Source organism: Narcine bancroftii, chromosome 2, assembly GCF_036971445.1.
Source record: "Narcine bancroftii isolate sNarBan1 chromosome 2, sNarBan1.hap1, whole genome shotgun sequence".
NCBI classification, from domain to species: domain Eukaryota; kingdom Metazoa; phylum Chordata; class Chondrichthyes; order Torpediniformes; family Narcinidae; genus Narcine; species Narcine bancroftii.
Genome location: NC_091470.1, coordinates 206820175 through 206844440, shown reverse-complemented (window position 1 = coordinate 206844440; position 24266 = coordinate 206820175). Strand labels below are relative to the sequence as shown.

The 24266-nt window shown below is 41.3% G+C and overlaps 1 protein-coding gene across 1 annotated transcript; it reads right to left on the bottom strand.

Moving 5' to 3' along the window:
* Window positions 1-838: 838 nt before the first annotated feature.
* Window positions 839-23684, bottom strand: LOC138755026 (zinc finger protein 271-like). Its single transcript, XM_069920178.1, has 2 exons — window positions 23459-23684; window positions 839-9670 (listed from the first exon to the last, which is right to left on the bottom strand). Exon 2 carries the CDS (start codon window positions 9041-9043, stop codon window positions 7730-7732), a length of 1314 nt encoding a protein of 437 aa, XP_069776279.1. The 5' UTR covers window positions 9044-9670; window positions 23459-23684; the 3' UTR covers window positions 839-7729.
* Window positions 23685-24266: the final 582 nt, after the last annotated feature.

The window sequence follows — 24266 nt, the reverse complement described above, 5'->3', positions numbered from 1 at the left end:
GTCTTGAAGCAAAAATTTGAATCTAGAAATGAACCCAAGGTCAAAACTTGTACAGACTCCTAAAGCCATGTCAACCTTGAGAAAACCCCCACTCTTCCATCCTCTCCCTTCAACCCAAAACCAGACACATGCTAAAGAGAGCTCCATTCTTAATGTAAATATACTCCCTACTTCCAAACAATACATAATTTTGTTAAGACTACAACCATTCAAAATTATTTTATAATTACTCATGCAGCATTGAAACAAATATAAACCATTATTACTGAGAAAAAAATGGATGTATAATTCTCAGTATTTTTCTCTTAAAAATTTAATAGGCCAGTGAATTTAATAGAGAAATACTTGCATGACTATAACCCAAGTTTATTATCCCATTTAAATATTGAAATAAGTCAAAGAAAATCAACCAGTCCTCGCCCAACAAATACTATAAGTGCTAGAAACCTTAAAAGTAATAATGGTCAATCAGTTTCAGTCATCAAGAGGAAATTCACAGTGGGTGGATGTAATAAGGAGACCATCTAGGTAATTCTGAGCTTCTTCAATTGAGCGCAGCCACTTCTTATGTCCATTGGAAAGTGTAATGCAGACACACAGGTTACAACAGGGAAGGCTTGGAACCATGCTTGTACAACTCCAACATTACTTCTCTGCATTTGGCGTGCTGGTTCAAAACTTCGGAACAGTAATCCTCCACAATACTAATCTGCTGGCCATGATATTCAAGTTTCCTTCTTCGACAATCTTCATGGATCAGAGAATCCTTTGTTGATATCGATGTAGCCAAAAATAACCGAGCAGTCTCTGCCTAGGAGCTGGATTAGGTATTTCTTTTAAAAACATTTTATTGGTATTTAATATACAAATGAATGATACAATTATATAATGTGCAATTATATAATTTAAAATTATAGAATTCAAATATGAACAAAATTCAAAGGACCAACATATATTGGTAATAGTGTAATAAAATACAACATCAAACAAAAATAACAACCCAAAAGAGAAATAAAAGAAAGGACAAATAAAATTTAAAGTTCTTTTTGAATAAATTATAACTTTTTTTGAAAAATAAAGGTGTTCAAGATCGCAAGATACAGGTTCGGCCCATCAAGTCTATATGTGGCAATGAATTCCACAAATTTACGACCCTCTAGTTAAAGAAATTTTTCCTCATCTCTGTTTGGAATGAGTACCTTCTAATTCCAAGACATGCCCTGGATTCACCCACCAGGGGAAACATTTTATTCACATCTACTCTGTCCAATCCTTTCAACATTCAAAATGTTTGTATGAGATTCCCCCCCCCCTCATTCTTCTATACTCTAATGAATACAATCCAAGAGCTGCAAAATGTTGTTAACCCTTGCATTCCAGGAATCAAGCTGGTAGATCTTCTCTGTATGCTTTCCAACATCAGTACATCCCTTCTAAGCTAAGGGGCCCAAAACTACACAGTACTCCAAATGAGTCTCAACAGTGCCCAATAGTCTCATCAACACCTCTTTATTTTTATACACTATTCCTCTTCAAACAAATCTTCGTCCGCGAAGCCAAGCCAAAGAAAAAGAATCCTGCACAATGACCCCAAAGTCCCTTTGCACTTCCAAATTTTAATTTTTCTCCCTATCTAAATAATAATCTGCCTGTTTATTTCTTCTTCCAAAATGTACATTTCTCAACATTGTATCTCATCTGCCATTTCTTTGTCCACTCTCCTTGTTTTCAATATTTTTATTGATTTTATCAAATAAATATTCCATAGGTACATAACAAAGTATTAAAAAATCTCATAGAGCAATACAAATAGTACTGAAACCTATGTTACATTAAAAAGAAAAACACTATACTAAATATAGTTCAATCTCCTGACTAACACAGTGCACTACTAATAAAAAGGAAGGTAAACATTGGGCTCAAAAACCAAAAACTACTTAATCTTACAAATTTTGAAAGTAATTAAGAACCCCATAAAGAAACAAAGTTAAAATTCATTTCAGTAGTGGAGTTTTCAAAACTCAGACATGCCATCACATTGGACACCCTTTGATTATGAGTGAGAGGGACAGCATCTTTCCATCTCAGCAAAATGGCCCTTCTAGCAATAAGGGAGGCGAGGGCAACTACATGGGATTGTGAAGCAGTCAGAATTAAACCAGATGGCTCACTTATTCCAAAGAGAGCATTAAAAGGATTTGGAGTCAAATTTATATTCAAAACTAAAGACAAGGAATGAAATATCCCTTCCCAAAAATTGAAAAAAGAACACAACAAAAAAAAATATTCTTTCATTTTGAAGCTCCCCAAAGAAAGAGGTATCTGGCCTTTATGAATTACTTTTAAATTCTAGTGATAGTTCCCCAGACAGAATTAAAAAATAAAGGGAACAAGATTTTCAACAGCCATTTTCTGAAACTACATGGAATTCTATTCTGAAACGAATGCATTCATCCTCTCTTTGGACTAGACATTCATTATTATATTTTAAGGTAGTACATCATGGCCACTATTCCAAAGTTCAATTGGCCAAATTTTATTCTAATATCTCATCTAAATGTGGTAAATATATAACTGAAGATGGTATTCTGTACCATATGTTTTGGTTATACCCACTCTCCTAAGCTTTTCAAGTCTCTCTACAACTTTTCAGTTTCTTCAATACTTCCTACTTGACCACCTACCTTGGTGTCATCTGCAAACTTCACCACAAAACCATTCAATCCACAGTATAAATCATCAATATACATTATAAAAAGAGACCCCAACACCGGCCCCTATGTAACACCACTAGTAACTGGCAACCCACCAGAACAGGATCCCTTTATTCTCACCCTTTGCTTTCTGCCTATCAGCCAATGCTCCACCCATCTAATCTTTCCTGTAATTTAATGGGCTCTAAACTTATTAAGCAGCCTCTTATGCGTCATCTCATTGAAGGCCTTTTTAAAATCCAAATACACAACATCCATAGCCTCTCCCTTGTCCATCCTACTTGATATTTCCTCAAAAAATTCCAATAGGTTGGTCAGGCAGGATCTGCCCTTTATAAACCCATGCTGGCTTGGACCTATCATATCATGCATCTCGAAGTATTTCATAACCTCGTCCTTGAGGATCAACTCCAATACCTTTACTACTACCAAAGTCAGACTAATAGGCCTATAATTTCATTTTTTTCTGCCTCCCTCCTTTTCTAAACAGCAGAACAACATTTACGACCTTTCAGTCCTCCAGAAACATGCCAGAGTCTATTGATTTCTGGAAAATCAATTCCAATGCCTCCACAATCTCCAAAGCCACCTCCTTCAGCACCTCATCCAGTCCATGAGACTCATCTTTAGTCCATTCATGTTACTATGCACTATCTCTTAGTAATTCTGGCTATACTTAATTCTATTTCCTGAGACATCTATCAGTGAAGATAGATGCAAAATACTCATTTAGTTCCTCTGCCACCTCATTGTTGCCCATTATAATTTCTCCAGCATCATCCTATATTTATCCATCTCTCCTTTACTCTTTATGTTTTAAAAAATTCTTAGTAGCCTTTTGTATGCTATTTCCAAGCTTCCTTATATAATTCATCTTTTCTTTCCTTATGACTTTCTTTGTCTCTTTTGGTAAGTTTTTAGAAGTTTCCCAATCCTCTGTTTTGCCACTAATTTTTGCTACCTTGTATGCCTTCCCTTTTGCTTATTTTAGCCTTAACCTCTGTTAGCTACATTTGTGCCATTTTTCCCATTCATAATTTTCCTTTTCATTGGAATATATCTATCCTGCTCTCTTTATTTCTTGTAGAAATATCATCCAATTCTGCTCTGCTGTTCTTCCATCTTACTTTTCCAGTCAACTTGGGCCAGTTCCTCTCTCATTCCACATAGAATATCTTTAGTTCTTTAAAAAAAAATTAAAAATCAAAAGTTGTGTAAATCACAGTAAAGCAGTGCTTTATTATCTGTTATATTATCCAATTTTAAAAATAAGAGAAAAAAGGAAACCTAAACTAACCTGTAACTCAATAGCACAGCACCAAAGCACTTTGACGACCCTAACACTTTAGATTATGGTAATAATCCACAAATGGGCCCCACATCTTTTGCAAGTTAATTTTTGAATCTTTAATAGCATATCTATTTTTTTCTAAACGTAGATAAGACATAATGTCAAGGTCTTTCCATTTAACCAGAATTGCATGTCTGGCCATCAAAGTAGTAAAAGATAAAATTCAACTTTGAGTTGGAGTTAATAAGAATTTATCTTCTTGAAATCGTCCAAATAGAGCAATTAAAGGGCAAGATTCTAATATGACCAATAATGTTTGAAAAATATCTTTCCAAAATTTTTCTAAACTAGAGCAAGTCCAGAACATAAGATCTGCAGTTTTGCAGTTATCACAGAGGATTTATATCTGAATAAAAATTAGATAGTTTAACTTTGGACATGTGTACTCAATGGACCACTTTAAATTGCAACAGTGTCATGCACAAAAGGAGGTAATATTAATCAAATTACTTGAAGAGTCCCAAACAACATCCAAAATGATAAATTCAAATCTTGTTCCCAATCGTTTTTGATCTTAAAATTCTTAAATCCAGCAAGTTATTATAAAAAATAATGAACCTTTATGGGAAAGCTGTAAAAAAAAATTTTTTAAAGTAAATCAAGGGTATTTGTGGAAAATCAGGTATCTTTGATTGAATAAAAATTCTAATTTGTAAATATCTTAAAAAAATGAATGTTTGGCAAGTTCAATTTTACCACCAATTGTTCAAAGGAAGCAAAATCATTTGAATAAAAAGCTCTTTAAAACATTTAATACTCAATCTGTGCCAGTCTTTAAAAATTGCATCTAACAAAGAAGGTTGAAAAAGACATTTAGATGTAATAGGACTGGCAAAAGAAAAACTCAGAAATCCAAAGAACCTTCTAAACTGTGCCCATATTCTCAAACTAGGTCTAATTATCAGATTATTAATCAATTTGTATGAGGATTTTTTTTTTTTTAAAAACAAGAATTGCCTGCATAAAGGTACTTTGAGAATATTTCAGTTCCATTTCTACCTATGAAGGGCAGTCCTCAGGTTTCTAAAAATGTAACAAAAAAAAGCAACGGTAATGATCACCCAATAATAGAATTCAAAATTAGGAAATATCAATCCACCATTCCTTTTAGCATTTTGAAGGAAAGCTTTATTTAAACAATGAGTGGGAACATATAATCAAATCAAGTGAGTCAAAAAAGTATTTGGATTTGGAAATGAAAATTGGTATTGATTGGAAGAAATTTAGGTATTCAGATAAGTCTTTAGATATTCATTTTGATAGAATTGATATTTCAAATCTTGGGGATAGATAAAGGTGACCATTTTGGTAACAATAATTTAACCTGATTCAATAAAACCAAAACAAATTTCTTTAAAAAGATAAGTAAATTAATAACTTAGGTATTAAAGAATGGTTAGCTCTATCAATCTCTGGTGGAGACAAGAGCACCTCCTTCCCAAAAACCAAAGCAACTTTCGGTAGATTGTCAAAGACCAGAATATGTAGATTTTGCTGTCTGTTCGTGCCTTCTATGTCAACTTTGAATTGCTGTCACTTAATCTGAAGTACACATCTTCTAATTCGTCAACATATTCACACAAGTTATTCAAACCAAGCTCAAAAGATGATAAACGTTCACCGTATTCCTTGGTTAAACACTGGACTTGGTCAAGTTTAGAATCAATCCTACTTAAAATAACTTTAAAATTGTTGGCTAACGACTTTCTGTGCTGATCCAGTCGCTCAGATAAAATAGCTCAGGTTGTTGGCACTCTTCTTTCTTCCCTTATTTACCAATTCTTGTAGCATTTCAATGCAAGTATAGATAAAAGGATAAAAGGCCTATCATATAAAACACTGGTTGTAAAATAAAGAACCAAACAGGTGGAAGAAATGTAAAGTAAGCACAAGCATGATCTGACCTCCACTATCCTACGGGGCAGGAAATAACAGTGGTTTCAATTTTTTAAATGCATTTCTTTTAATTTTAGAGATACAGCATTGTAACAGGCCCTTTTGGCCCATGACCCCATGCTGCCCAAATACACCCAATTAGATTATTGGAGAGTGGGAGGAAACCAGAGCACCCAGAGGAAACCCAAACAGTTCACAGGGAGAACATACAAACTCCTTACAAACAGCAGTGGATTCAAACCCACGAAACTAAATTTAATTTTTAAAAAATATAAAAATACTTAAAGATTTAAAATTGCCCCCAGCGAGAACCCGCTGGTGGGATGACCGAGCAAATCCTTTCCCACACACTACACGGGTGAAGGGCCTCTTGGCAGTGTGAACATGCTGGTGTATCGATTGAACCCCCAGTTGCACTCAGGGCAGGTGAAAGGCCTCTTGCCAGTGTGGACTTCAGGCTGTGACAAATTATGTTGTATTTTACATTATATGCTTTAACGGATAAAAATTGTGGCAGCTCTTTTTTTTTAAAGTGTAGGTCACATACAAACACTTCAAAACAGATCTCATTTAAAATACTGTAGCCCTGCTCAAGCCAAACAGGCCGGCTCAGAGTGCCTTTAAAAATCTTTGGGGGGTGCCTATAGAGACTTCACAAATGGATTGTTATTTTGGAAAGCAACAGATAAAAGAACTCTGAGGATTAGGTCCAGAACTGCAAGCTGTCTGAGTGCTCTGTTATAAAAGGGTCATGAGGTTTTGCAAGCAGAGAGAGTAAAACAGGCTTTTCTCAGAGAGGGAGAGAGAGAGAATTCAGTTCTACAGTTCATCAGCAGCAGCTGGGACTGGAACATGACAAGCTGGCAAGCTTGTGAAAAAAACCCACTTTGAAGATGGGTTCAGCCTGGGTCTGTGGTCCATACAAGAGAAGAGGACTGGCTGCCTAATGTTTCACTTGAATTAAGGGAAACAAAAAGGAACTCTGTGGTGACCTGAAAGAAAGAGGTCATCATTTGGAAAACCCTGATGGGTAAATTTCTTTGGCAAGACATTGACATGGCTGCCGGAAGGAATCAGATTGTGTCTAGCGAACAACAAATCTCTCTCTGAAAACCTACAAGAACCTTCCTGAGTGGTAACCATTAACCTTTCAAGCACCAATGTTAAATTCAGTGCACAGTATAAGAATTGCCTGCAACCAGTGAACTTGGAGGAGTGAAAAGTAAAATTGGACTGTGAATCAAAGAACTTTTCTGAACTTACATACACATTACATACTCATGCACTTAGAATTAGAAGGGGGATAATAATCAGTGAAAGTTTAATCCTGTTTTCATGTTTAAAGATAATTAAAAGCAACTCTTGTTTAGGTAACTATTTGTCTTGGTGAATTTCTGTTGCTGCTGGGTTTTGGGGTTCTCTGGGCTCATAACAAGGCTAACAAGTGTGTGAAGCCCTTGCTGCACTCAGTACAGGTGAAGGGCCTCTCCCTGGTATGGAGACACCAGTAGGTTATCAGGTATGAGGATTGGGTGAAGCCCTTGCTGCACTCAGGGTAGGTGAAGGGTCACTTGCCAGTGTGAACCTGCTGATGGATAGATAAGCAAGTCCGACGATAGATTGAACCCCTTGCCGCACTCAAAGCAGGTGAAGAGCCTCTCCTCAGTGTGGATCTGCCAGTAGGTCTGCAGGCGAGAATTGGGTGAAGTCCTTGCCACACTCGGGGCAGGTGAAGGGCTGCATCCAGTGTAGATCTGCCTATGGGTCTTCAGGTTAGAAGACTGGGTGAAGCCCTTGCTGGATTTGGGCAGGTGAAGGGCCTCTCACCAGTGTGAACAAGCCGATGGGTCAGAAAGCCCGATGATCGACTGAACCCTTTGTCACATTCAGGGCAGGTAAAAGGCCTCTCCCTGGTATGGATCCACCTGTGGTTCTTCAGGTGAGAGGACTGGGTGAACCCCTTGCCACACTCAGGGCAGGTGAAGGGCCTCTCCCCGGTGTGGATCCGCTGGTGAGTCTTTAGGCTGGAGGACTTGATGAAGCCCTTGCTGCAATCGGGGCAGATGAAGGGCCACTCGCCAGTGTGGATTCGCCGGTGGGTCTTCAGGCTGGAGAAGTTGGTGAAACACTTGCCACACTCAGGGCAATTGAAGGGTCTCTCCCTGGTGTGGATCTGCTGATGGGTTTTCAGGTTAGAAGACTGGGTGAAGCCCTTACCACACTCAGGGCAGGTGAAGGGTCTCTCCCCGGTGTGGATCCGCTGGTGGGACTTCAGTTGAGAGGATTGGGTGAACCCTTTGCTGCACTCGGAGCAGGTGAAGAGCCACTCACCAGTGTGAACCTGCCGGTGGGTCAGCAAGTCCCATGATCGACTGAACCCTTTGTTGCAGTCAGGGCAGGTGAAGGGCCTCTCGCTGGTGTGGACTCGCTGGTGGATCAACAAGTCTGACGATCGACTGAACCCCTTGTCACACTTGGGACAGGTGAAGGGCCTTTCCCTGGTGTGGATCCGCAGATGGGACTTCAGATTAGAGGAGTGGGTGAAGCCCTTGCCACACACAGGGCAGGTGAAGGGCTTCTCCCCGGTGTGGATCCGCCGGTGGGATTTCAAGTGAGAGAACTGGGTGAAGCCCTTGCTGCACTCAGGGCAGATGAAGGGCCACTCGTCAGTATGAACCTGTCGGTGGGTCAGCAAGTCCCACGATCGACTGAACCCCTTGCCACACTCAGGGCAGGTGAAGGGCTTCTCCCCAGTATGGATCCGCCAATGGGTCTTAACGTTTGAGGAGTGGGTGAAGTCCTTGCTGCATTCAGGGCACGTGAAGGGCCTCTCCCCAGTGTGGCTCTGCCGGTGGGTCTTCAGGTGAGAGGACTGAGTGAAGCTTCTGCCACACTCAGGGCAGGTGAAGGGCCTCTCCCCAGTGTGCATTTGCCAGTGGAACTTCAGTTTGGAGGAATGGGTGAAGCCCTTGCCGCACTCAGGACAGGAGAAGGGCCACTCGCCAGTGTGAACCTTCCTGTGGGTCAGCAAGTCCGACAATTTACTGAACCCCTTGCTGCACTCAGGGCTAGAGAAGGGCATCTCACCGTTGTGAAGACTCCGGTGGGTTAGTATGTGGGAGGACTTAGTGAAGAACTTTCCACACTCCAACCAGGTAATGGCTGCTCCTCAGTGTGGGCCCGCCAGTGGGCACTCATTTTGGAAAGCAAAATGGATCCCTTTGCTCACAGCAGCTAAGTGACCAAGCTTTGGTTAGGATGTGCTCTGATGCACCAAATCATCAGTGAAAAAAAACACTATGTTTTCTTCAGAGTTCACCCAACTATTTCCAGGTCAGGTCCAGCTAATTCTGAAGCACAAATTTTAGTCTGGGACAGAAAATTGTTTTTCAAGCATCAACTGATTGATCACTCCTTCAGTGATGTGGAAAATAAATTATTTGGCTTCACCCATTTAATTCATCCAAGCCTCTCAGAGGATGTGCTTGCATTTCCCTCGGTGACACTGCGCAACTGGCCAAAATTCCTTGCAGAGACAGTGGTTCTTAACACTCTTATTCAGGGGTGTGAATCTCACTGCCTTGCCGGTCATACTGTGGCTTGTAATCTCTTCTCAGAAATAAAACACACAAGCATCTCCTCTTCGCTGACATGACTGGTGCTAATGTTGCCTTTGATTCCCATCCACAAATCCTCTGTTTTTATCACCCTGCAAAACAAGTGTACCACATCATTATTCAGAGAAAGGCCGCAAGGTAGAACAGGTCACTTTGGTCTCTGTGGTCAGCTATTGGCTGTATTCCCACCTCAGTCAGAAAGCTGGGACTTTATAGGTGTTAAATGAGCCAAGAAGTTCATTGAATCATAAAGGTAATGAGAGTTTTGTAAAGGGTCCCAACCTGAAACGTTGGCCTTGGATGCGACCTGACCCACTAACTCCCTGCAGCTTCCCATTGTTCACTCAAAATTCCAGCATCTGCAGTTTTTGTGTTCTTCAACAGAGGGTTTTATTGTTTGGGAATTAAATTTAGTTCATTGTCTGTTTTTAATCTCAGTCCCAAATGGCGCTGTTCCCTCAACATGCAGATGTCGGCAAGGTCTGGAAAACCAATCAGGTCCAAATCCATCCGCAGGCATTTCTCCATTTGCTCGGCTGACTGACAGGGAGAGTACGACTGGCAAGTGGAACCAATGGAGTTAAACGAGGAAGTCTGCAGACACTGAGGTTAAATGTTACACACAAACCTGCTGGAGAAACTCAGCCGGTCACGCAGCATCCATGGGAAATAAAGGGGAACTTATTCCTTGAAGGGCTTAGGCCCAACGGACCCTGGAAGACTGGGTGATGTCCTCCAGCATTCTGTGTGTGTTTTATGACCAACATTTCCAGCCTGGGCCCCTGCTGTTTTTATATATTTTTTAAATTTTTCATACTGTGAACCACTTCAACCAAAATATGTACAAATGTATCTCATTAAATTTACAGTGGTCTATTCTCCCCCTTTCCCCCACTACCCATCCCATCCAATACCCATAAATATTCAACGTATACAATATAATAAAACCATAAAACAATATTTTCACACAAAGGAAAATAAACAAGAAAAATGCATCATTTATTTATTACACACTGAATCTAGTTGTTTTGTCTTCTTATCATTTTCATTCTTATTTCAGGGGATGGAGGTCATAGGCAAGCTCTCTCTGATATGTTCCATGTATGGTTCCCAAATTTGTTCAAACATTGTGACTTTATTTTTTAAATTATATGTTGAGTAAGATTGATTGGGTGGTGTTTATGGGGGAGTTGACTGTGGATAGACAATGGAAAGCATTCACAGATCTAATGGAGAAATTGCAAAAATCATTTATTGGCATAAAAATAAACCAAAAAAGGTGACTCAACCGTGGATAACAAGAGAAATTAGAGACAGCATTAGGTCCAAAGAGAGAGGATATCAATTGGCCAAAAAAAGTACCACAACCGAAGACTGGGAGCAGTTCAAGATGCACCAAAGGAGGACAAAGGGATTAATCAAGAGAGCAAAAATAAATTACGAAAGTAAGCTTGCAGCAAATATAAAAACCGACTGCAAAAGCTTTTATAAATATGTCAAGAGGAAAAGATTGGTGAAATCCAAAGTAGGTCCTTTGCAGTTGGAATCAGGGGAATATATAATGGGGAATAAGGAAATGGCAGACCAATTAAATTCTTACTTTAGTTCTGTTTTTACAAGAGAGAATATAAATAACCTCCCAAGGATGTTGGGAAACATAGAGACTAATGCAAGGGAGGAACTGAAAGAAATCAGTATCTCTAAGGACATGGTCTTGGGGAAATTGATGGGATTGAAGGCAGATAAATCCCAAGGGCCTGATAATCTACTTAAGGGTACTTAAGCCCACCTCACTGACAAAAGGCAAAGGAGGAAAAACCCAACACCCAACCCCAACCAACCAATTTTCCCTTGCAACCGCTGCAATCGTGTCTGCCTGTCCCGCATCGGACTTGTCAGCCACAAACGAGCCTGCAGCTGACGTGGACTTTTTACCCCCTCCATAAATCTTCGTCCGCGAAGCCAAGCCAAAGAAAGAAAAGACTTAAGGAAATGGCCATTCAGATAGCAGATGCTTTAAGAATTATTTTCCAGAACTCGATAGACTCAGGATCAGTGCCCATGGATTGGAGGGTAGCTAATGTTACCCCATTATTTAAAAAAGGGGGTAGAGAAAAAGCGCGGAATTATAGGCCAGTGAGCCTTACATCAGTAGTGGGCAAAATGATGGAATCCATTATTAAGGATGTAATAGCGGAGCATATGACTAGCAGAGAAGGGATCGGACAGAGTCAACATGGATTTACAAAAGGTAAATCGTGCTTGACAGATTAGAGCCAGTGGATGTGGTGTACCTGGACTTCCAAAAGGTCTTCGATAAGGTCCCGCATAAACAACTGGCTTACAAAATCAAGGCTCATGGGATTGGGGGCAAAGTATTGATGTGGATTGAGAACTGGCTGGCAGGTAGAAGACAAGAGAGTTGGGATAAATGGCTTGTTTTCTGAGTGGCAGGCGGTGACCAGTGGGGTGCCACTGGGACCCCAGCTGTTCACAATTTACATTAATGATCTGGATGAAGGGATTGGATGTAATATCTCCAAATTTGCAGATGACACTAAGCTAGGAGGGGTTGTGTGTACGGAAGAGGGGGGTCAGGAAGCTCCAGTGTGATTTGGATAAATTGAGGGACTGGGCAGATACATGGCAAATGCACTACAATGTGGATAAATTTGAGATTATCCACTTTGGTAATACAAACCGAGGGCAGATTACTATTTGAATGGCAATAGATTAAGAGATGAGGAAGTGCAGAGAGACCTAGGGGTACTTGTACACCAGGCTTGAAGGCGAGCATGCAAGTACAGCAGGCGGTTAAAAAGGCAAATGGTATGTTGGCCTTCATATCAAGAGGGTTTGAGTATATGAACAAGGATACCTTACTGCAGCTGTACAGGGCCTTGGTAAGACCCCACCTGGAGTATTTTGTGCAGTTTTGGTCACCTTATCTAAGGAAGGATGTTCTTGCAATAGAGGGAGTGCAGAGGCGATTCACCAGGCTGATATCTGGAATGGCAGGAATGACTTATTAGGAAAGATTGCGCAAATTGGGATTGTACTCGCTGGAGTTTAGAAGATTGAGAGGGGATCTCATAGAGACATATAAAATTCTGGCAGGACTGGACAGAATGGATGCAGATGGGATGTTTCCAATGATGGGAAAATCCAGAACCCGGGGCCATGGTTTGAGGATAATAGGCAAACCATTTAAGACCGAGATGAGGAGGAATTTCTTTACCCAGAGGGTGGTGAATCTGTGGAATTCATGACCACAGAGGGCAGTAGAGGCAGGTTCATTAAATATATTTAAGAGGGAATTAGATATATTTCTTCAGTATAAGGGTATTAAAGGTTACAGAGAGAAGGCGGGGACGGGGTACTGAACTTTAAGATCAGCCATGATCTCGTTGAATGGCGGAGCAGGCTCGAAGGGTCGAATGACCTACTGCTCCTATCTTCAATGTTTCTATGTATTTATTCACTTCCATGTACCATTGCTGCATACTCATCTCTTCCATTGTACATTTTTTTGCTATCGCTAAGGCTAACATAATGAATTTTTTTTGCACTTTATCCAATTTGAGGCCTAATTCTCTACTTATGTTACTTAAAAGAAATACCTCTGGTTTTTTTGGTATGTTATTTTTTGTAATTTTATTTAGTATCTGATTTAATTCTTCCCAAAACGTATTTACTTTCGTACATGCCCAAGTTGCATGTAATGTTGTTCCCATTTCCTTCTTACAGCGAAAACATCTATCTGATAATGCTGAATCCCATTTTTTTAATTTTTGAGGAGTAATATATATCCTGTGTAACCAATTATTTTGTATCATGCATAACCTTGTGTTTATTGTATTCTTCATAGTTCCAGAACATAATTTTTCCCATACTTCCTTTTTTATCTTTCTGTTTAGATCCTTTTCCCACTTCTGCTTAGGTTTATAGTTTATTTCATTTTCCTTATCTTGCAGCTTAATGTACATGTTGGTTATAAATCTTTTGATTATCATTGTGTCTGTAATCATGTATTCAAGCTGCTTCCTTCAGGTAATCTCAAGCCGTTTTCCAATTTATCCTTTAAATATGCTTTCAATTGATGATATGCAAACATTGTATATTTGTACTTCAACTGTTCAAATGTTAATAAATTATTTCCCAAAAAACAGTTTTCTATTCTTTTGATTCCTTTTCTCTCCCATTCTCTAAAGGAAAGGTTGTCTATTATAAAAGAGATTAGCAGATTTTGTGTCAATAGTCAACCTGAAGAAAACTGAGGTCCTCCATCAGCCAGCTCCCCACCATGACTACCAGCCCCCCACATCTCCATCGGGCACACAAAACAGTCAACCAGTTTACCTATCTCGGCTGCACCATTTCATCGGATGCAAGGATCGACAATGAGATAGACAACAGACTCGCCAAGGCAAATAGCACCTTTGGAAGACTACACAAAAGAGTCTGGAAAAACAACCAACTGAAAAACCTCACAAATATTAGCGTATACAGAGCCGATGTCATACCCACACTCCTGTTCGGCTCCGAATCATGGGTCCTCTACCGGCATCACCTACGGCTCCTAGAATGCTTCCACCAGCGTTGTCTCCGCTCCATCCTCAACATTCATTGGAGCGACTTCATCACCAGAGGCCGACAGCATCGAATCTACGCTGCTGAAGATCCAACTGCGCTGGGTAGGTCACATCTCCAGAATGGAGGACCATTGCGTTCCCAAGATCGTGTTATATGGCGAGCTCTCCACTGGCCACCGAGACAGAGGTGCACCAAAGAAGAGGTACAAGGACTGCCTAAAGAAATCTCTTGGTGCCTGCCACATTGACCACCGCCAGTGGGCTGATATCGCCTCAAACCGTGCAACTTGGCGCCTCATAGTTTAGCAGGCAACAACCTCCTTTGAAAAAGACCCGCAGAGCCCACCTCACTGACAAAAGACAAAGGAGGAAAAACCCAACACCCAACCCCAACCAACTAATTTTCCCTTGCAACCGCTGCAACCGTGTCTGCCTGTCCCGCATCGGACTTGTCAGCCACAAACGAGCCTGCAGCTGATGTGGACATTACCCCTCCATAAATCTTCGTCCGCAAAGCCAAGTCAAAGAAAAGAAGAAAGAAAAGCGGATTTTGTGTCAATAGTAATTTTGGTATTTGATCATTCATTTTTTTTCCTTTCTAAGTGGATCTTCTTCCATGTATTAAGTAAATGATGCAATACTGGTGAGTTTTTATATTGCACCAGCTTTTCATCCCACTTATAAAGTTCATGTTCCGGTATCTTTTCTCCTATTTTATCTAGTTCGATCTTAGTCCAATCTGGTTTTTCCCTTGTCTGGTAAAAATCTGATAAGTACCTCAACTGTGTGGCTCTATAATAATTTCTAAAATTTGGTACCTGTAAACCATCTTGATTATACTCTGTTAATTTATCTAACGCTACCCTTGGATTCCTCCCTTTCCACAAGAATTTCCTTATTATTCTCTTTAGTTCATTAAAGAATGTTTCTGTTAAAAGAATTGGTATTGTTTGAAGTAAGTATTGTATCCTTGGGAACACGGTAATTTTAATGCAGTTTACCCTCCCTATCAATGTTAACGGTAATTCTTTCCATTCTTCTAAGTCTTCCTGCAATTTCTTTATTAGTGGCTGATAATTTAGTTTGTACAAGTGGCTTAAGTTATTATCTAACCTGATCCCGAGGTATCAGATTGCTTGCCATTTAAATGGTGATTCTTTTTTAAATTCTGTATAGTCTGCGTTTACTCATTGGCATCACTTCACTTTTATTTGCATTGATCTTGTACCCCGATATTTCTCCATATTCCTTCACTTCCTTATGTAATTCTTTTACTGATATCTCTGGTTCCGTTAGGTATACTATGATGTCATCTGCAAATAAGCTGATTTTATACTCCTCCTTTATTTTTATCCCTTTTATTTTATTTTATCAGTTCTGCCAAAGGTTCTGTTGCTAAGGCGAACAATGAGGGGGATAGTGGACATCTCTGTCGAGTTGACCTATTTAATTTAAAGTGACTTGATTCATGTCCATTTACTGCTTCCTTTGCCAACGGTCCATTATACAATGCTTTAATCCAATTTATATCTTTTTCTGGTAGATTGAACCTCTGAAATACTTTAAATAAGTAGTTCCACTCTACTCTTGTCAAAGACTTTTTCTGCGTCTAGAGCAACAGCCACTGTTGGTTTCTTATTTCCTTGAGCTGCGTGAATTAGATTAATAAGTTTCCAGACATTGTCCGCTGTTCATCTTTTCGTAATAATTCAGTTTAATCTTGTTTTACTATTTTAGGTACACAATCGGCCAATTTGTTTGCTAATAATTTCGCTATTATCTTATAGTCTGAGTTAAGTAGAGATATTAGTCTATATGATGCTGGTGTTAGTGGATCCTTCCCCGTCTTTGGTATTACTGTCTTACATGGATCTGGCAAGTTTTGTGTTTCTTCTATCTGGTTCATTACTTCCAGGAGAGGAGGAATTAATAACTCTTTAAATGTTTTATAAAATTCTATTGTAAATCCATCTTCTCCTGGTGTTTTATTGTTCGGTAGCTTTTTTAATATATCCTGTACTTCCTCTATTTCAAAGAGTTTTATTAGTTTGTTTTGTTCTTGCAATTTCGGCAGTTCAATTTTAGCTAAAAATTCCTCTATTCTATCATCTTTCCCCTCGTTCTCAGTTTGATACAATAGTTCATAAAATTCCTTAAAATCTTCATTAATCTCTGTTAGATTTTATGTAATTTGTTTGTCCTCTCCTTTTCATTATATCATCGCTTTTTACTAATTCCTTTTCTGTACTTACTATCTACCTTTCCAACTGCTTTATTTCCTGATTGCAATCCTTTTTCATTTAGTCACATAATTTATTATCTGCCCTCTAATGAAGGCTTTCATCGTGTGCCATAATATAAATTTGTTTTTCACTGATCCTGTGTTTATTTCAAAATATGTTTTAGTTTGGCATTCAATAAACTCCCTAAATTCCTGTCTTTTAAGTAGCATGGAGTTTAACCTCCATTTATATGTTCTTGGTGGGATGTCCTCCAGTTCTATTGCTAATAATAGGGGTGAATGATCAGATAGTAACCAAGCTTTATACTCAGTTTTCCTAACTCTCCTTTGAATATCAGCTGACAACAAAAACATATGAATCCTTGAGTAAGTTTTATGCCTACTCGAATAATATGAAAATTCCTTCTCTCTTGGGTGTTGCCTCCTCCATATATCCACAAGTTTCATTTCCTCCATCGATTTAACCATAAATATGGCTACTTTATTCTTTTTACTTGTCTTTTGTCCAGTTTTATCTAACATTGGGTCCAAATTAAGGTTAAAATCCCCTCCTATCAATATATTTCCTTTTGTGTTTGCAATCTTCAAAAAAATATCCTGCATAAACTTTTGATCCTCCTAGTTAGGTGCGTATATATTGAGCAAATTCCAAAATTTTGAGTATATCTGACACTTGACACAGTGCATACCTCCCTGCTGGATCTATTATTTCCTCTTCTATTTTGATTGGTACATTTTTTTAAATTAGTATGGCTACACCTCTAGCTTTTTAATTATAGGATGCTGCCTTTATGTGTCCTACCCAGTCTCTCTTTAGTTTGTTATGTTCCGCTTCAGTTAGATGCGTTTCCTGCTCAAATGCTATATCTATTTTTTTCTTCTAAATAGTAGCCTCTTCTTTTTAATTTGGTTATATATTCCATTAATGTTTATAGTCATATAGTTCAACATGGCCATCTTATATCTTGCATACATCTCTTTTCCACTTCTTTGCCACATCCATCCCCTTTTCATCTCTTAGTTTTCTCTTATTACACTTAATATACAACACATTTAAGACATAAAGTACCCCTGCAGTTCCCACATCCACTAATACCTTAACTCCAAAAGATCACCCCCACTCTGAGTTGCCCCATATCCCTTGCCATGCAACCACAAAGTGTCTACTCTTTGTGTCTGCCTCCCCCCCCCCCTCCCCCCCTTCCCCCCTCCCCTCCTCCACTAGCCAAGGCTTGTGGCCCTCAGTTAATGTGAGCATCTTGCTCTTTAGGAAGGTCAGGGCCCTGTTCCCAGTCTGTCCTGAAGGTGCAGGTTAGTAACTCTGACGGCCGTATTTTCCTTGCATAAAAGAGGCTGCCATAGGAAATCTACAATCCTTGCCGCTGTGTCCTGATTGGGGGTGCTCATGAAGTAGAAGTAGCGGCTGTTGTCAGTGGTGTTGCAGCAAAGCTGGAACTGAGCCTTCGCCTGCTCAAACCACACATGTGGCTGAGACATTCAGCAAGTCGGGAGCCCCCGGGAAACTGCGTGGATGGTTACTATTCTGTTTAATCCATCATCTTTGGGTCCAACTACCATTGGAGTCACCAATGTGTGAAAGGGAGACACACACACATGAAGAGTCGAAATCAAAAGCTGCTTTATTGCACTGGCAGCTCTGCTTATATGGGCCCCTGGTACTGACGTCAGGGACCCACGTCATCAGAGTGCTGACATCAGCTTGGCCGGCGTTATCGCCAGAGTTTCCAGTCTTCCCACCGTACGGAGGTGACCTGGGATGACAGCCGGTGTCTCTCCTTGGTATGCCAGTCGCTGCGCTCATCAGCTATTTTGTGGACTGGTTAACATCTCTGTGCGTGGGCCACTACAAATTCCAAATTTATAACAAAAATGTACTAGCTTCTCCTGAGTGAAAGTGCAAAACCAGGGTTGCAGAGGTCAAGGGAAAAATGGGAATTGGACTTGGGTGTGATGATTTCAGAAAGAAGCTGGTCAGATTGGTGTAAGAACAGCATGACATCAATCATAAATGCGAGATTATGGACAGGTTCAGTATCATTTTTCTTTAAAACACCAATTATATCTTACCCCACAAAGGTTACACAGATCAAATGCTGAAATTTCAGAGATGTGTTTCAGATGTGGGACTGAGAAAGGAACTTTTTTTTTTACATCCCACATGGTCGTTCATGAAAGGGAGGCCATTTTGGCAAAAAATTGCAGAAAAATTAACCAGGTTAACAGGAGTGGCATTCACAAGTGACCCAGAGCTGTATCTATTAGGTAATTTCACAGAAATATTGATAAATTTAACAAATATCAAATCTCATTTATAAAAATAGCAGTGGCTATTGGTATAAGCCAAAAAATGTATCACAATCACTTGGAAGTCCAACTCCAACTCCCATCTATATATAGCACGATTGACTGCAAAAAAGGACACCTATGTTGGGGGGGGGGGGGGGGGGGGGGGCGGGGAAGGGAAATAACATAACTTAAAGAATAAATAAGAAACTTTTGTAAAGGTCTGGCAGCCATAACTGGACCACATAGGGGCCCAGATACTGTAATAAAAAGGAACAAAAGGATAAAACAGTTTCCCCAACTGTACTCATTACACTTATAATATAAAATACACTTAAAATATCTGACGATGAACGGATTTGTATGTATGGAAGGGGAGAAGGGAGGGACTTTTTTGTTTCTTGTGTTTGTGAGAAAAAGTTTAATATATTGTATATTTAAAATGTGACTAATTTTTGGAAACAATCAAAAATAAAAAATTCAAAAAATAATTATTTGGTTGGCAAACACTGAACAACTACAGGATTTGACTTCTATAGTAACACTGCATGAAATAGGGAACTCAAGCTAAGTTCATGGAAATTGATTTTGTCCATTAATATAAAACTCTGGCAATTTGTTAATGTACCAACAAGGGTGCTGAGAAAAATATGTTAAATAAAACTACAATTTAAAAGCAAGACTGAAAGCTTATACCTTTCTAAATTTAAAAGTATTTCAGTGATAAATATTTACACACCATATTACTAATATTGCATGAGCTCCTTCAAAATGCTTGGAAATGTGCCCACATTGTTGGGATCTCGAATGCAGACAGTGCACTGAGCAAAGAAATGCAACAGGTTTCAAATCCGAACTCTGTTCTGATGAAAAGGCATCTCACAATGATAATGCCTTTCTCCTTCTTAAAAGAATTCTATCCACTTCCAATATTTCTCAGATTAAAGGCAAGGATGAAAAAAGTCTGCTCAAGCAAAGTTGCCCCTCAGAGTTCTTCCAACCATGTACTTGTTCACCTGACCACATTAACAGTGGTGGGGGGAATCAGCTGACTCATCACAAGAATTTGCCGGTCATTTTAGAAAAATTGTCTATTTCAGTATATTGACTCGGAATATTGTAGCAAACAAAAACATGTCATGGACATTTCTGATGAACATGTCAGAACTTCCAACACAGCATGCATTACTACAATCTCTGCAGTGGTGCTATGTGATAGGTTCACTCCAAGAGAAACAAAAACCTCGCAAAATAGTGAAGGTTATTTCAAAAACAGAATGCCTTTGAAAAACTCAACAGTATTATGCAAAGGTGTAAAAACAATTACATTAGTACTACAAATAAATGCTGAAAATACAAACATGAAAAAATAATTAATTAAGATCAAAGCCCTTTATCAGTACTCCAATTCTGTTCAAAAAACCATACTTTATATTCTCCCCATGTCTGCATGGATTTTCCCCGGGGGTTCCAGTTTCCTCCCACAAACAACCCATTACCTTGCTGTCTGTCTAAATTTAAAAAATATAAAAATATAAATTTTTAACAAAAGTGGTAGCACTGTCGTTGGCATGGACCTGGAAGAGCAGGGACCAAAGACAGTGCTGATCCGAAGGGTGCCACAGCCCGGTCCTTTTGCCAGTGGCTCTGGATCGGTTTTAATTGCCTGATCGAGGAGCTGATGGGTTTTTTTTTTTTAAATAAAATCCTGCAACCACTAGTTTATGTTCAAGGTAGTAGCACTTGTGCTCGGCAATGGCCACGAGGGGTTGTAGACTCCGGGAGCAGCAGACCTGCACAAGGCACCAGAAATGGGAACACCCCCCACCTTCAAAACCCCGACGAGGAGAAGCAGAGATGAGCCTACGGGGAAGGTGACCACAGCAACAGAGCAGCAATGTGAGCCTCAGGCTGCTGGCGATGCAGTTAGGGACCTACACGCTGTTAACAGGCTCACAGGAAGCAGGTATCAGTGCAGAGGTTGATGGGGGCAAGAACGGCTCCACAAGTGCTCGGGCACTGAAGTCTTGCTGATCGCGTCAGAGGTTTGGATCTGAAGCTTGAGTTGCCGATGGATCAAACAGGAGTCTGTGCAGCTACAGAAACTGTGGGAGCACTCAAGGCGAATCCATGGACACTCAGTGACTCGGGGGGGGGGGGGGGGGGGGGGGCAAACAACTCTCTTTTACTTCTCTTTCTCTTGTACTGCAAGGGGAGTGGGCAACACTTATGGTGACTCTTTGCTTTACAGCAGGCAGACGGCAATGTTATGTTGCTTGACAATAAAGAAATCTTGAATTTTTTCTTCAACAATTTCAAAAGTTTATGTTCTTAAGTTTCACACACGTTTCTGAACACCTCCAGATCAGATATGCCACATACCTGTATAAAATGAATTTCTAGAGCAGTGAAAATGCTAGATTGTGGAAATTATACCTTTCATCTCGTTCGTAAAGAAGAAGAATTTGGAAATAGCAATATAGCTTAACCTCTCTGCGAAACTCTCAGTTTCAATGATATCTGCATCCAAAAAAGCTTCATGGTGGGATGTCTTTTATTGACTCGGGGGTAAGAAAGAATGAGTTGTTGCCTATTGCACAAAAGTTGAAACTTGCAATGGTAAAGCAATCGATGAAAAAGGCAGTGATTCACATTATAGGGCACTAGTTATGTAATAGAAGGGAAGTTTGGAGAGGAAGAGGTAAAACAATTTCTCCAGAGTGTACCACAAATCATTCGGACCACCAAAAACCCATCTGAGCATCATCGTTTGAGAGTGGGTAAGAAACAGCAGATGCTGACTATTTGATAAGCAAAAATAAGAAGATGGTGCTCAACTGCTTAGTGATCCCCGAAACGAAGAACAGACTTAACTATACAGAGAAAAGTCCCATGAAGATCTAAGTTCATTATGTTGCAAAGAATTGTATCATTGCAAAATGCAATTCTGTCCATGGTGTCAGTGTAAGCCATCAAATGCTGATACACTGGTCTACACTATACAGATCTCATTTCAAATTCTTGGGAAGAAAGGCTTTCAATTCCCTTCCCAACCCAACAAAATGTCCAACAAATCACTTCTGCCATCTATGAAAATGTGAAATGTACATCCTATCCAAGACCTGGTTAAGAGAATCACATGGTGAATGTGAAGTTCAGTGTGACATTTAAGCTGTTTTATATGGAACCGAAGCTGCAAGTTCACTACAAACTGAACATCATATTCATGTACTTTGCTGAAGGGTCTGGGACACTGGGTCAACAAGGATTGATCGCCCATGGAAAGGGGAGAAACACAACACACTGTAGCACACTCAGCCATCCACGTGGACACAAGATTACACCTTTAGCCCACAAAGTTGTGTCTAGCCATATAAATCAACCCACACCAAAGTATTTTTTAATGTCTCACATTTAGAACATGCAATTTTTCTCAAAAACATATGATCCAATTTTTAATTAAATGTCCAAATTGAGCCCACTTTCATCACTTTAGCTGGCAGCTTGTTCCAAAAGTCTCACTCTCTACATGAAGTTCCTTTGTTTCCTGTCAGTTTACACCTGTCCTGACTCTCTTCGCCATCCCCATCTCCCCCTCCCTGTTCCAATCCTCCTCATCTTCCATCTCTTACCTCCCCATCTCCCAATTCCCTCTCACTTCCACCCTTTGCATATCCCACCTCTCCCTCACTGGCTCACCCTCCACCCTCTCCTTAACCCACTCATTGTTTCGAGCCTCCAGATCTACCACCTCCACTCTCCCGCCCACTACCTCCACTCTCCCGCCCACTACCTCCACTCTCCCGCCCACTACCTCCACTCTCCCGCCCACTACCTCCACTCTCCCGCCCACTACCTCCACTCTCCCGCCCACTACCTCCACTCTCCCGCCCACTACCTCCACTCTCCCGCCCACTACCTCCACTCTCCCGCCCACTACCTCCACTCTCCCGCCCACTACCTCCACTCTCCCGCCCACTACCTCCACTCTCCCGCCCACTACCTCCACTCTCCCGCCCACTACCTCCACTCTCCCGCCCACTACCTCCACTCTCCCGCCCACTACCTCCACTCTCCCGCCCACTACCTCCACTCTCCCGCCCACTACCTCCACTCTCCCGCCCACTACCTCCACTCTCCCGCCCACTACCTCCACTCTCCCGCCCACTACCTCCACTCTCCCGCCCACTACCTCCACTCTCCCGCCCACTACCTCCACTCTCCCGCCCACTACCTCCACTCTCCCGCCCACTACCTCCACTCTCCCGCCCACTACCTCCACTCTCCCGCCCACTACCTCCACTCTCCCGCCCACTACCTCCACTCTCCCGCCCACTACCTCCACTCTCCCGCCCACTACCTCCACTCTCCCCATCACTCACCACCCACTCGGTCTCCACCTTCCTCTGTACCAACCTTCACTATGCCAGCCCTCCACTGTCCCCACCCTCCTCCTCAATGCACCTACCTACCCTGCCCTTCACCATCCCCACCTCCTCATCTCCCTTCCCCCACTGTCGCAGCCCCATCCTATCTTCCCCCTCCTGTCCCCCTATCCTCCTTTCCCATCTGCATCCTACCCCTTTCCGCCCCCTCTCCTCTTCCTCTCCCTTCACCTTCCCCATCATTCCCCCCCCCCCCCCGGAAAGGTCTCGTGGGGAGGGGAGAGTGATCCCTCCCCTGGGACCGGCACCGAGTCGACGGGCCGAGCGATCTCCTGCACAATAAATCTGTGAACTCACCGAATGCGGCCTCAGCCGCCGGCGTGTGAACCGGTCACAGACGCTGTAGATTTCCCACGGGGGAATAGCGACCGAACATTCGCTCGTGTGTTGTCCGGGGTTTTTCGGAGTAGATCCGCCACTGCTAATGGGTAGAACCGTTGATGGACAGTCGCTGACTCCAATGGGAGCAAAGCAGCTCACTCCTCCCAGCAGTCACTGGTGGAGGGATGGGCGCGCGCTCGGCCGTTAAACCGCCTCAGATCGCGTGTGATGTCGGAACCACGAGAAAACCTTGTAGGCGGTGCTTGTGATTCGCGGAGTGAGCTGACGGCAATTGACAGGCAGTGGGGGGTGGGGGTAGAATGTGGCGTCACGGGCCCGCCATGAATCTCCAGCAGGAAGCGCTGGAGTGAGCGGTAGGGAGGGAGCCCAGAGTTACAAATTCGATCCCCGTACCAGCCGCAGAGGGAGCCACGGGTCATGTGACAATTAGGTTTATATCCATGCATTGACGGGTTCATGAAGAGCGAAGCGAGGAGAATATACATTTAGTTTAATCAAAACCTCGTGAACTGAGGAAGAAGCTTTCAAAAGGGGGAAAAGGAAACTGGAGCCCCGTGGGAAAGCCCACGCAGACACTAGAAGAGTGTACAAACTCCTTACAGACAGCACGGGATTCAGACCAAGATCGCTGGTGCAGACAAGGTAAAGGTTCCAGTATCGTAACGTAAGACTCCATTTAGAATGTAATAGACATGAAATAGTTGAATTTTGTCAACGTGAGCAAGACAGAGTCGCCACTTTGTACAGCGCCCCTCAGAGAATG

What these genes read in the sequence shown, in the direction of transcription:
- LOC138755026 (XM_069920178.1), bottom strand. Translation starts at nt 9,043, where the DNA reads ATGCCCTTCTCTAGCCCTGAGTGCAGCAAGGGGTTCAGTAAATTGTCG.